This window comes from Corvus moneduloides, chromosome 1, assembly GCF_009650955.1.
Source record: "Corvus moneduloides isolate bCorMon1 chromosome 1, bCorMon1.pri, whole genome shotgun sequence".
Classification (NCBI taxonomy): domain Eukaryota; kingdom Metazoa; phylum Chordata; class Aves; order Passeriformes; family Corvidae; genus Corvus; species Corvus moneduloides.
Window position 1 is genome coordinate 124,012,729 of NC_045476.1, and position 12,691 is coordinate 124,025,419.

The 12,691-nt window shown below is 44.3% G+C and overlaps 1 protein-coding gene across 4 annotated transcripts; it reads right to left on the reverse strand.

Annotated features, from left to right (window-relative positions):
* Window positions 1-240: 240 nt before the first annotated feature.
* PENK (proenkephalin) lies at window positions 241-4,947 on the reverse strand. Of its 4 annotated transcripts, none has more exons than XM_032125955.1 (3): window positions 4,556-4,665; window positions 4,055-4,196; window positions 241-1,224 (listed from the first exon to the last, which is right to left on the reverse strand). In XM_032125955.1, the coding sequence occupies exons 2-3, from the start codon at window positions 4,190-4,192 to the stop codon at window positions 559-561; spliced, it is 804 nt and encodes a 267-aa protein (XP_031981846.1). In that variant the 5' UTR covers window positions 4,193-4,196; window positions 4,556-4,665; the 3' UTR covers window positions 241-558. The 4 variants fall into 4 exon arrangements, with proteins under 4 accessions (XP_031981846.1, XP_031981861.1, XP_031981856.1 ...); XM_032125970.1 differs by lacking the exon at window positions 4,556-4,665 and adding an exon at window positions 4,423-4,518; XM_032125965.1 differs by lacking the exon at window positions 4,556-4,665 and adding an exon at window positions 4,338-4,352.
* Between the last annotated feature and the right edge of the window lie 7,744 nt (window positions 4,948-12,691).

Genomic DNA, 12,691 nt, shown 5'->3' on the forward strand with positions numbered 1-12,691 from the left:
TTGAACACTATGAATTATAAATTTAGGTTTTAAATATTTATTATGTTAACTGATTAAAATTATTTATTATTCTGGTGTTCTAAGAAACTGAGAAAACTAAAGACAAAAATATATTTCAGCTATTGTGCATACATTGCAAATTCTGTAATTACAGAAAAAAAGTTTGGCATTGCTCTGGTGGCTTAAAGAAAAATTGAGATGATATTCGATTAAACGACAGAGAAAAAATAGCACTTCAGGATTTTTGCTGTTAGGATGAAGAATTTATTGTATGTACAGTTAAGCAACTCTACTGTAGATGTAGTACCTCTTTAAAGAAAACGAATACAGTAATCAAAATAGTTCTAGCATGGAAACTACAATACAGACTGAAACTTGAGTAAACCAGAAATTAGTTATTTGACTCGAAAGAACACAGAACCTGAAACAACAAATCGCAGTTTGCATCATTAACCAAGGACAGTAAAAAACTGTACAGTACAAGCAACACATTACAATAAGTTATGACAAATAAGGCAGTCTTTCTCATTTAGGACAAAAGGGATAAAGGGAAAGGTATTAAAATCTCATAAAACCACCATATCTCTTTTCCATCTCTGGGACTTCTTTGGAATAAGTTTCCCCATCTTCTTCTGAAGGGAGAATGGAGTCGGCAAAGCGCTTAAGAAACCCACCATATCGTTTCTGGTAATCCAGCCACCACTCTGGTCTGCCCACTCTTCTCATGAAGCCACCGTATCTCTTTTGCAGCTCTTTGGCCTCATCTTCCAATTCAGGGCTGCGCTTTATGCTTCTCATGAAGCCTCCATATCTTTTGCTGACATCGCCGTCATTTTCATTTATCTCTCGATAGTGCGCCGCTTCAGGGTTATCCCCTGTTCCTAGAAGCTCCTTCAGCAGATCAGAGGAGTTGGCAAGGGCATCATCATCCGAGTCTTTCTTCATAAACCCTCCGTACCTCTTAGCCAGGATTTCTCCTCCATTAGCTTCATCCTCTGGTTCTGCCCGATAGAGCTCATCCATTTTCTTCATGAACCCCCCATATCTTTTCATGAAGCCTCCATACTTCTTCGCAAGCAAATGGTTCTCATCCAGCTCTTTCTTGTCTCCTGGAGAAATGTTGCCATCCTCAGAAAGATCCAGCTTTGTCAGTTGCAAGAGCTCCTTGCAGGTCTCCCAGGCTTTGGCAGAAGGCAGTTTTCCTTCACATTCTAGTGTACATGCCTGAAAAATGGATGTGGTTTACTGAGAATGATTTGATAGTAACAATCACCTCACTACCACCTCATCTTAGGTTTACTTGTTCATAAAAGAGCAAGAGTGAGCCTCTCTTTGTGAGTGGCTTGGAAGAACTGCTCTTTGTGAACAGCTGATTTGGTACCTGCCTGTTTTGAAGTTCTTCATATCCCTCTCTGAAGGACAAGCTAGTCTTCACTCTAGGAAAGAGACTACCAGATAATATGAATTGTGGGTCCTCTATGTCAAGGCTGCCCCTATGATTCTGCTTCAAATGAAGCCACAAGTACAGTTCCTGTATCCCCCATACACTTATGCGAGTTATGATTTTTTTTTATTTTATTTACTACTGGAAAGCTAAAAACCAATTGTGGCTTGCTTCAGAATGCAGGTGTAGAAGTGTATTCAATCTTCATAATTAGAAGTATCATTCAAAAATTTTAGAAAAGAAGTTGCACAGCATGGTCACTGCAAAGAAGCCAGCTGTACTGTACTGTTCAGTGTTTCAATGCACTGCATAGCTTCAAAGGCTGCGTGTTGCCATTAGTTTCTCTTCATGGAACAGATCACTCCATCCTGTACCAATAGAATGTAGAAGAACAGGCTCTCTTAGGGCAGGATCAAAGTTCCATTTTTGCTAGCTGGAAAGCAGCGACCATCAAAGGGAAGGAAAAAATCCTAAGCTGTGCTGTTTCTGAATGTACTGAAAAAATTTCAGGCAAAGACATAAAAAAAGCTTTCAGTACCTTATGCATACTGATAACCTGTATTGTGATGATAATAACATAGATATTAGCTACTATTATCTCTCTTGTGTCAGGAGAATTTACTTCTTGTGGAGTTGTAAAAAACTTCTTCAGTTGTAAAAAAAAAGGTAATCCAGTATTTTTTCTTTTTGTCCATGCTTTTCATACCACAATAAGTAAAAATCATCAATATTTTCAATAAGAGAAACACTCATTCTGACTATAGCTGATGTGTTCTAGCTCGTTGTCCACTTCATTACCTGTCTCTTGAGCCTCACTTTAGTCTGAAAAATTTAAATATGATTTTTTTTCATGATCACAAGAAAATTAGAGGCAGAGATGTATTTTGTAACACAATAATTTAACATGCTTATTACCATATATTATAGTCATGCTGTAAAGAGAATAAGATTTCAGCTTCAGTCTGACTCTGGAATTGCTGTAAATCAAAGCAAGAATAGGTCTCTACCTTTCTCAGTTAGTTTTAATAACCTCCTGCTGTCAGATGAACATACTCCATAGGTGTGAACGACCAGGTACAAAGTGAAAAGTCTCGTATCTTACAAATACAAGGCGATAAATTCAGTTATCATGTTACTAGACACTAATATGTAGAAACAATAGTTTCCAAGAATTGTTCATACATGTTTAACAAATACAAGGTATGCTACATTGGTTCTTCACCTATTTAGCTAATAAACATTGTTACAGAACAGGACTTTGATTCTTTCTTTAATGATTACTGAAGGTGTGCAAGAGAGACGATCAATACAGACATGCAGAACATATACTCCAAAAAGCACATATCCCTCTCTCCATAATGGCAAACTACCACTTTTTTTATCCTAGTTGACATTCAAGCTAAAGTTTGATTGAAAGCTAATGCGAGGAAAAAAAAAAAAAGTAGAGAGAACTATTCTGCCAGCTGTCCAAAGAATATTGCCCTTCTGTGCCTGCTATGGTTAAGAGTTCTTGAGCTTCTGGAATAAGTAGGAGTACTCAATGGTTTCTAATTCTGTGTAAGGATAGAGAGCCAAGTCCTTCCTTTTGCATGCTCCCAAGTAACCAGTGAGTGACATGATAGGGACAAAACTTTTCAGATCATTTAGATATGCCAAGACACATCATGCCTCAATGTGCCTGTTTTTGAGGTCAGGAACAACTGATGCCACTGGCAAAGTACTTGGCAGCCAGAGTTCCCACCTTCTTCAGAGAGGGCTGAGGGACCCCAGACTTTCACTGATCCCGATCTTTAAATTTCAAGTTGAGTTGCCTCTGTGATTATTCTTTTAAATAATTTCAACATAATAAAAATTACAGATAACCCCCACCCCCCAGTCCCCCTCATTCTGGACTTAGCATGATTTGTCTTAGAAGCCAACGTCTTTCACAGGCATATTCCTAACGCCGTGCAGCACGTGCAGAGAGGAGAAGCAGTGAAGGTAATGCTACTCAGGCTTCAAACTCACTTTTTTTTTAGTGAGATTTCAGGCAGATCTTTTCAGCTTGAGAGCTATCCTGCTCGGAGAGAGCTCGTCTTACCATGGAGCCAGCGGCCGAAGGTCGGAACCCTCCCTCCTGTTCTGCTCGGCTTCCCCCCGTCCTGCCAGTGCTGGAAGGGCCGGCAGCGACCCCTCCTTCCCCTGCAGAGATGCCCTCTCCAGTCGGACTTCCCTTCTTTTTTACGTTTTCGTTCGGCCTTTTCCTTGCCCCCCGCGGGGCTGCTCGGCGCGCGGTGTCGCTTGTCCCCGTCCCCGAAAGCCGCCGCTCTCCGTCGGGCAGCGGGACGGACGGACAGACGGGCTGAGGGGGCTCCTCGGGGCGCTCTGGGTTTGTATGGGCGCCCCCCGCTCCCGCCTCGCCTTCTCCTCAGCTCCCCGAAGCCCGCTGCTACCTCTCTCCCCCCTTCAGAAAAAGGTCTTCCAAGCGATCCCGGTCACTTCCCCCACTATATGTTTTTCTTATTTCTCTGCTTTTCCCCGCTCCCCTTTCCTCCCGTCACAGTTAGCGGGGGCGGCCCGGCCGCGGGGATTCCGGGGCGCTGAGGCGGCCCTGGCCGCGGTGCCGCTTACCAGGGGGTGGATGCCGGCGCGGGGTCCCAGGCGGTAGGCGCAGGCGGCGCAGTCGCGGCCGCAGTCGGCCCGCGCCCTCGGGAGCAGGCAGGTGCTGAGGGCCAGCAGCGAGCAGCCGAGTATCAGGAGCAACGCCATGGGGCTGCAAGAAGGAGAGGTCAGCCTCCTCCCGCTCCCACCCCCGGTCAGCCTCCTCCCGCTCCCACCCCCGGCACTGCCTCCCCCAGGCTCGGAGCAGAAAAAGGCGGCGTGAAAGGGCTCAAACCAACTCCGCTAAACTCACGTTTTTTGGAGCCGGGGTGATTGCCCTTGCCAGGTAACCGGGAGCTTAAACTAAGCAGGCACTAGGCAGCTGCAAGACAACACACCTGCGTTCGGAACAGGAGCGGACCCGGAGGATGAAGCGCCCGGAAGATCCCGTCTGGTCAAAGTGTTCGTCCCCAAACACTTTATCCCTCCCTGCCCGCAAAAGCCGGCACCATAGGGGGAGAAGAGACGCACCGCGGAGCGGGACGGACGGGATCCTGGTCAATCCCGGGAAGGGTTTCCCACCGGGACGCCCCGAGAAACCGCCCCGACGCCGGCACCAGCCCCTGCAGAGCCGCTCCGGCCCTCCCTCGGTCCCGACCGCGGGCAGAGCAGCTCACTCACACACACGCTGCCCTCGGGGCTCCCGGGAGTTGCCAAGGAAGATGCTGCTCCTTGCTGAAGCCTCGGCGTCAGAGCCCCTATTATTTATAGCGAGACCGAGCAGCCTCTGCAGAAGCGCCGGGGCAGGCAGGCACAGCCGGGGGCTGCTGGCAGCTCCAGCGAGGGCGGCTCAGGGGGCGCCGAGCCGAGCCCGCTGCCGGGGCCGGGCGCACCGCTGCGGAGCGTGTGCGGGCGGCGGAGGCAGCACTTTATAATTCGTGACCGCGGGGACACGGCGGCCTCCCCCAATCGCCGCCGGGCTCCCGCTGACGCGGCGACTACGACATCCCCCCCGGCACCACCGCCCCGCCGCCAGTGACTCCAGCGGGGCTTGGGATGAGGGGGTGTGTGTGCCCCTGCCATCAGGGAGGGGGGAGCGGGGAACCGGCCCCGGGAAAGTTACCGGGGGAAGTTTTCACCGGGGGTGGGCGGGGAATGAGACATCGCGTGAGTCATGCGGGGGTGGGCGTGAAGGACGGGGAGAGGCGCCCCGAGGCTGGCGGCAGCACCTCGGAGGTAGCCCCACTCCCCGGGGCCGCGGATGCATGTTCCCGGCAGAGCCTCGCGCAAAGCGGGGAGTGGAACTGGGTTTGGGAATTTTTTTTTGTTTGTTTGTTTGAGTTGTTTGTTTGTTTTTAATGATTTTTCCTTCTTTTTTTCTTCCCTCTCTGCCACCCCGCCAAACCCCCAAGCTACTGCTGCTGAGGGTCCTTGCCGCACGCCTTCTGCCTCTGTCCCTGAGCTTCAGGTGTAAAACAGTTCGGGGGAAGCAGATTTTACTAGACCAAGGAAGAAGTTAAGGGTTTTCATTTGAAAGTATTGTAATTCACAAGTAAGGGTAGATTTGCATTGTTGTCTCTGTTTTGGTAACCAGGAAAACACAAATAGGAAAGAACCAGATAGAAGCAAACCTCCAAGCACCTCTACAAGGTTCTCAAGCACAGCAGCCGGGGCTGCTCACTGTTGTGCTCTGACTGATATCTTGGGGAACAGGCACAGAGCAATGACACTGATCCCTGACACCTCTTGTTTGTAGAGGGCTCTGCTCCAGCCATGCTCAGCTGCATTTCTTTGACTGTCAGATGCCAACTTCTACTTCCAGCCCCAAATTATTTATTTCTAGCTGGTCTATATTAACTCCATTTTCTTCCAACATTGTTCTTCAGTTAAGAGAACATTTTCCCTCGTCCTGGTGTGTTTCTGGGGTGAGATTATTCTCTTTAGTCCTCATTTTGCTGAAGTGACCAAGCTGTGCTCTTAAGCAGTCCATCCTAAGATGCCATCTGAATGTTCTGCTGTGCATTTGCTATGGTTGGAGTTCATAATTTCTGTGCATGAGTGATAGGAACAGAACACACTATGTCAGTTGAAATTTCATTAGGACAATAATGCGTAATTATGTTCCCTGGAGGAAGAAGACACCTCACTTTATACCTCCCCAGGTCTCATTTGCCTTTCCTGATGCTGCAGTACATTGATGTCACACACTCACTGAGATACAGCCAGATCTTTATCCTTTAGAAGTAAGATGAAATCCAGTACTACTGCTGTATGGAAACCGTGCTTTTTGCCACCTTGTCTTTACATCAGCTATCAGACTCAGCTTAAGGATGCTCAAATGAGTGCCTGGATTTTCAGAAATACATCAATTCAAGCCAAAGGCATTGCTCTTGCCTGTAATCAGCCTATGTGAGAAGAGAATCAGGCTCTCTGTTTATGCAGGAGTATCAGCCAACTTTGTAAGTGAACCCTCAAGAGAAGAGCTAGACATGTTAAAAATCATCCCAGTGGGTATATTTATGTTAGCATGTGAGGGATCTGCATTTGGAACAATGAGCAAATTGCTCTGCCACTGAATCAGCAGGATTGCTATCAAGTTTGTTCCTGAGCTGGTTAGGGAAGAACTGACTAACTCCAGAAGTGACACATTTGGTGTCTCTTTTGTTGTAAAGTTGATCAGTACAAGCTTTTTTGTGATGGACATCACACATTAGTCCTCTGGGTCACTTACTGACTCTCAGCCCTGCCATCATTTATTGGCTTGCACTCAGTCAGCATGGTGTGACGGGACACACACCCCAAAGGCGTCCTGACTGTTCCGCCAGCAGCATACATCCCATCTCCCTGGGCTAAGAGGCTGCTGTTTCATCATTCTGCACAAGAGCATCTGTGCTCAGGTGGCTCACTCAGCTCCTCAGCCTGCCATACCCTTCAGTACTCTGTTTAATGTCACCCATCGTGCTTAATCTGTTCGTGATGAAAACCAGCCAGTGCTAGAATCTCCCTCTGTACAGAGGTGCAGGTAATCCCTGTGGGTAAAATACAGATTATAATAGGAAAAGATAAAGGATGAAGTAAGACTAAAGCATATAAAAGGACCAAATAAAAGGCTTGTAAATTTTGTGTAGAAGTGAACTAGTGAAGAGGGTTATTTTACTGTGCATAAGCCTTTTGGCTGATAGTGGGAAACAGGGAAGAGGAAAAGATGTAAAGAATCTAGTGTGAAATGCACAGCTGCAAGGACATTTGCAGCAAGTGAGAGAGAGAGCAGAGGTATTCGTGTACAGCCAGGACTGGACAGAAGAAATCCAGCTGTGGCTGTTGCAAGTACTACAGATATCTCTGATTCTTTGGTTCATCTGCTTCTCCCTATCTGTTGTTTGCATCTTTAGCTGGTTCCTCTCTTTCACTGGTCCTCATCCTACATCCTTATGGAGGTTGTAAAGGGGTCCCCAGGGCCTGACTGGGTGGAGAGTGGGAAGAAAGTGCCAGCTGGACTCTTGTTTTACCCTTTCCCATAGTGCCTTCTACATAGAATCCTTTCCTTCCTCCTGAAACATACTAATATTCACCGAGGATGCAATACAAGAAAGGAGTAATGCAGAGGATATTTCTTGAGGAGCTCATTTTTTCCAGTGTCAGCAGATGAAAGCTCTGTAATTCCCAGTCTGATTTCAGTTTTGTAAAGGGAAAGTATTCTTTGCAGAGAGAAGATGAAACCAGGAGAGAATCTAGCAATTTTTGCCAAAATAATACAGAGAAAAAACTACATAAGGAAAATTACTCACTGTAGGCACGGAGGGTAATATTTCCTCAGCAATGGCGAAACAAAGCAATAGGGAGGCAGAAAAAACCACTTTCCACAGCAGTAAAGACAATGGCTTGTTGTTTGCTACTAATGTTATAATAAAAATGTCCTGGTATTGATAAAAACTTTGGCATTTGTGTAATCCAGAATTACCACAGACACCAACTGCTTTTTATCTGTCATGAAAATATACCAGCCAAAAGAAAACTGTTTTTACAACAGTCGTGCTTACAGCGCCAAGGGCCCTGTTGCCCTATGGTTTGTCAAACACCCAGACTTAAGGCAGAATGAGGTGAAGCAAAGATGAAATCATCTTCATTTTACTGATTGAGAACACAATGTGAAGGAATTTCTGAAGTGTAGCAAAAAATGAGCAGCTGAGTTTGAAATGAAGTCTCTCTTAGAATTCACATCAGTATCTTTTCTGCAGGACCAGCTTTCCTTTCCAAACTATACTCATCATGCTAATCAAGCTGCTACAAAGTCATTAAATGAAGATTAATTATTATAGATACGAAATAAACATGCTTTTAGCACCTCATCCAATCCTTCTCACAACACAGAGCCTTTTTGATAGAATTGAAGAATAGGGAATGTAAAGCAGCACGTTGATTATTTTCTTTAGCTCAGTGTAAAAGGTCACAGTATTTCTTAAGATCAGACAGTCAGGTTCATTTACCTCAGCCTAAATAGGCTTAATTTTTAATGGAAAAGTATATAACTGGTATCACAGCCAAGAAAGATATTGCAGGTCAACTCTCCTATACCAAATATAATCAAAGTCATTAAAAGACATAGGTTATTAATCTGTATATACAAGACATGCGTTGCTACTTTTGAAATATCTTTGTTAAATTATGTCCAATGTAAGCAGAGAGGAACTGTAATACAGAGAGATAGTCAATTACAGCTGCTATGGCATTGCCTAAAATGTACCTTTACAGGACAGAGATGTTCCAGTACTTCCCAGATATCCGTGTATTCCTTAATAAATGTCTAGGTGTATCATTTAAGATATGAAGAAGTAAGAAAGATCTCAATGACACAGACATTCCTGCTCAGAGCTGGTGAAGGCTATCTTGTGTGAAGAAGTGGAATGCTAAACTTTGTGTCTCAGATGAAGCTGGGTCTCATTAATAATATTTTTGCCTTTGAACAATTTACACCTATTTTAGAAGGCAAACCCATGAACAGATCTAGTGGCAATAGGGTGATATTTTCACTGAAAGAGCACTGACAGTCCCTGTCTAGTGGTTGATGCCATGCAGCTTTGTAATGAAGGAGGAGGCTTCATGCTACTTTATCTGAGTGAAATAAAGAGTGATGCATTCAGTATAAGCACGCAGCAAATCCATTTTTTAGTGCATTTGTTTACCTGTGATTGTATCAGACAAGGCAAGAATGAAGCAAATAATTTTATACTGTTCTATGGAAATACATGCAGATTCACTTTATAACATGCTTCTCTGTTTCTCAGAGACACACGGATATGTGCACTCCAAGATTTCTGAGATCAGGCCTGAACTGCAGTAAGTAGAATGTGCTGCAGAGTGAGTAAAACAAACTGTTAAAAAACCCCTCTAAACGTATTTGTTCTAAAAGCATTTTTTTTCTCATTTCCACAGAGGCCGTGGGAGAGACATTTCCAATAAAATAAGAGGAAAACAGGGTGCTCGGTAGCAGAATAAATTGTGATGGAATCCAGACACAGTGATTATTATTTAAGACAGTAACTACTCCACATAAGTGGAGCGATTTATCCTAATTTTTTCAATTAAGAAAACTTGTTCATGAATTACAAAGGAAGTATTAGGCTCCATCTATGAAAAGGATTGCAGTGTCTACTGCATATGTGGAAGGATTAGCTGAAAACTGTAAATGAGAGATTTTGATCAGTCATATTAAGAAAAGCAAACAAACAGAGTCTAAACAACATATCTGGAGCACAAGTTTCAATTATTTTCTCATTATTCACATTGAGGCAGCAGAATCTTGGAGCTTTTTCTCCAGTTCCAGCCTTACATTTTCATTGCTAGTATTTTATTGCCCAGTTGGGGAGTGCTATGTTCACAGTTTAGCACAATATCCAAAGCAAGTTGTTTTTGCACACTGAAGCTGTAAGGAGAGGCTGATGCTTTACATGCAGACAAGGTAAAGGCTGGCTGGGTTTCTCCTCGTGGGCCACAGCTTGGTGCTGCAGGGCAGGCAGAGGTGACTTGAAACTCGCGTGTTTTGGGCGCTTCAGAAGTGTAGCTTAAAACAGTGCTGGTGGTTGCTGTGATTTCCAGCAGCACAACACGAAGTGTTTTTTGGCCAAGCACTGAGCTCTCCTTTCCACTCCCACAAGGGCCTGAGCACGAACTCTCTTGTGCTGTCTCCGGGCCATGAAGGGAGCAGCAAAGGGCAGTGTGTGCTCTCCCTCTTCTGCTGGAGGGATCCCACAGAGGTGATTGGGATACCAATGAGGGTCGTACTTCATTTTGTTATACCTCTGCTGGAAATTCCCTTGTCCATGGTGGGGATCTGCCACAGAGCCTGTCGTGGCTGTGCAAGCAGCTTCGAGCTTCTTGTGCTCTTACAACATAACTTGGTCTAACAGTGGGCTAAATTCCTCAGACACAAAGGCAACTTTACACTCATTTAAGATAGAGTCCACTCTAGATTAGCTACTGTCCCAGTTGTAATCCCCATGGAACTGGAAATACTCCAGCAGATGACATTCATGAAAAAATGGAGTGGGAAATGTGCATAAAACACAGGGTTCTCACAAGCACCGTATCAAACATCCATAATTTTTCTTTCAAGGTAAATGATTTTCAGTTGTTTCACTCGAATTTGGCCCCCAGATATGTTCCAGAAACTATTTTCCATAGGGAAGGAAAGGTTCAATTTATTGAGTTATCCAGCTAGGAAGGGGAAGAAGACGCTGACATAAAAAGAATCCTGAGAGCATTTAAAAATGAAATAAGAAATATTATCATCACATTCCCTCATTGTACACATATTTGACCTGTTCTGCTGGCCATTTTTTGTACCTTTTTGTGCTCTGCATTTCTATTAAAAAACCTGGAAACTGAACTCTGACCTTCCCCTCCTCAGATTATTTTCCTTTTCTTCCAAGCTGCTTGCTTTATACTTGAAAGTAATTTCGTTTCTCCTGCTGCATAATTGAACACTTCAAAAGCTAAAAAGTGACCTCAGCCAGCTGAGCCCTTATTGCTTTTGCTGTAGCGAACTGGTGAAAATATTTCATGAAGGTTGAAGCAACGAATTTGACTGGGGTCTAGGTTTAATGTGAAGATTGAAGACTGAAATGAAGAGAAGTTGGAAAGATGGCTTTGGAAGCAGAAGAGTTACCACATTGAGTGAAAATGTAGGTGCAGTGACAGTGCACAAGAAAGGAAAACAAACAGATGTGATAAGACATTTTGATTATTTTGAGATGACATAAATGCATTGGAGAAGATTGCCTTGTGGTTGACTCCTTTCCCAACTTGCAAAGGGACATCTTGCATTTTGATTGTTCTATGTCTTTGTTATTATGATATCTAGCTTTTCCTTTGTCAGCTTGAAAGTTTGAAAAATTAGGGTGGCAATCACTGCTAAAGTGGAGGTACAATACAAGGATATTTTTAATATAAAAATGCTCACAATAACATTGTCACACAGCTGACCAGCATTGTCTGTCTTGGCAAAAGCTTTCTGTGCCACCTCAAAGTGGTGAGTTCACCTCTTCCCTCTAACGTAAAGTAACTGCTACCAGTTAGGGCCTGATAATAACTAGCTTCGCAGCATCTTGCTAGGCAAAGCTATTGATGCAATTCATAGCCTTTGACTGAGTTAATTCAAAGTGTGAGTTATAGTATTTATACCTCTGAGACAGGACTAAAAAAAATCAGGTATTTCACACTTTTTGCTTAGGGAGTTGAACTTCCTTTGGAGTATCCCTTGTCTACAGTGGTACCCTAGGATTTAAGCAGCTGATATGTTCAGACACATATAAGGTAAACAGAATGATGTGTGCTAAGATCTCAGAAAAAAAAGACGGAATATAAAAGAATACAACTCTCACAGTGTTAAAATACTAATGTATTTTAAGCAGTAACAAGTTGTACTTCAGCTTGCTCAAGTGCATCAGCACCTTATGTATAGATAACGACTACTGCAAGCAGAAATTCAGAGAAAATTGGAGTCTAGGTTGAGGTAGAATGGGGAAAGTCACACTCGGGAAGTTTTTATGGGATTAGGCTAGTTTATGTCATTAAACATTCCTCAGGCTGATTATCATCCTCTGTCTTTTCCGCTGTTGCCTGCTGTGCATTTGCCACTTCTCTGCAGGCAGCAGTGCTGATCAGTGCCTGAGGCAGACACTCCACCTGATTCTGAGAGCATCCTGGTAACTGCCTTTCATCCTCACCCATATCTTCAGGGTGGGGTGGAGTTTATCATGGCACTCTGTGACTAGACATAAAGCATTTACTGTAATGAGGACTATTCTCCAAAAATGCAGTGGTGTACTGCTGCTCAACTGATCAAAAATACCACTGCAAACCAGTGGGAGGAGGTGGAAGGCTTTCAAAGAGGTCTGGGAGCTTCTAGGCAAGGCTAACCACTGTCACCAATCTGTCTGTGCAGCTCTTGGCTTCACCCCTTGGGGATAGAGCTGTGTATTGTCTCACAGGTGCTTTGCTTCCCTTTGGAGATGCAATGTGTATACTTAATCCCATACATAAGAGCTAGCTGTTGTTTTGAGCCTTAGCCCATTGATTTTACCCCTGTTTAGGCAGTGCAGAAACATATAGGATTACCTGACAGTGGAAGGGTTCCTGCCAGGGAAACAGATTTTATCACTGGCAGAA

Coding starts and splice junctions, on each gene's coding strand:
- PENK (XM_032125955.1), bottom strand. CDS start 4,192: ATGGCGTTGCTCCTGATACTCGGCTGCTCGCTGCTGGCCCTCAGCACC. Junction 1,225..4,054: donor GCGCCGGCATCCACCCCCTG/GTAAGCGGCACC, acceptor TCCATTTTTCAG/GCATGTACACTAGAATGTGA.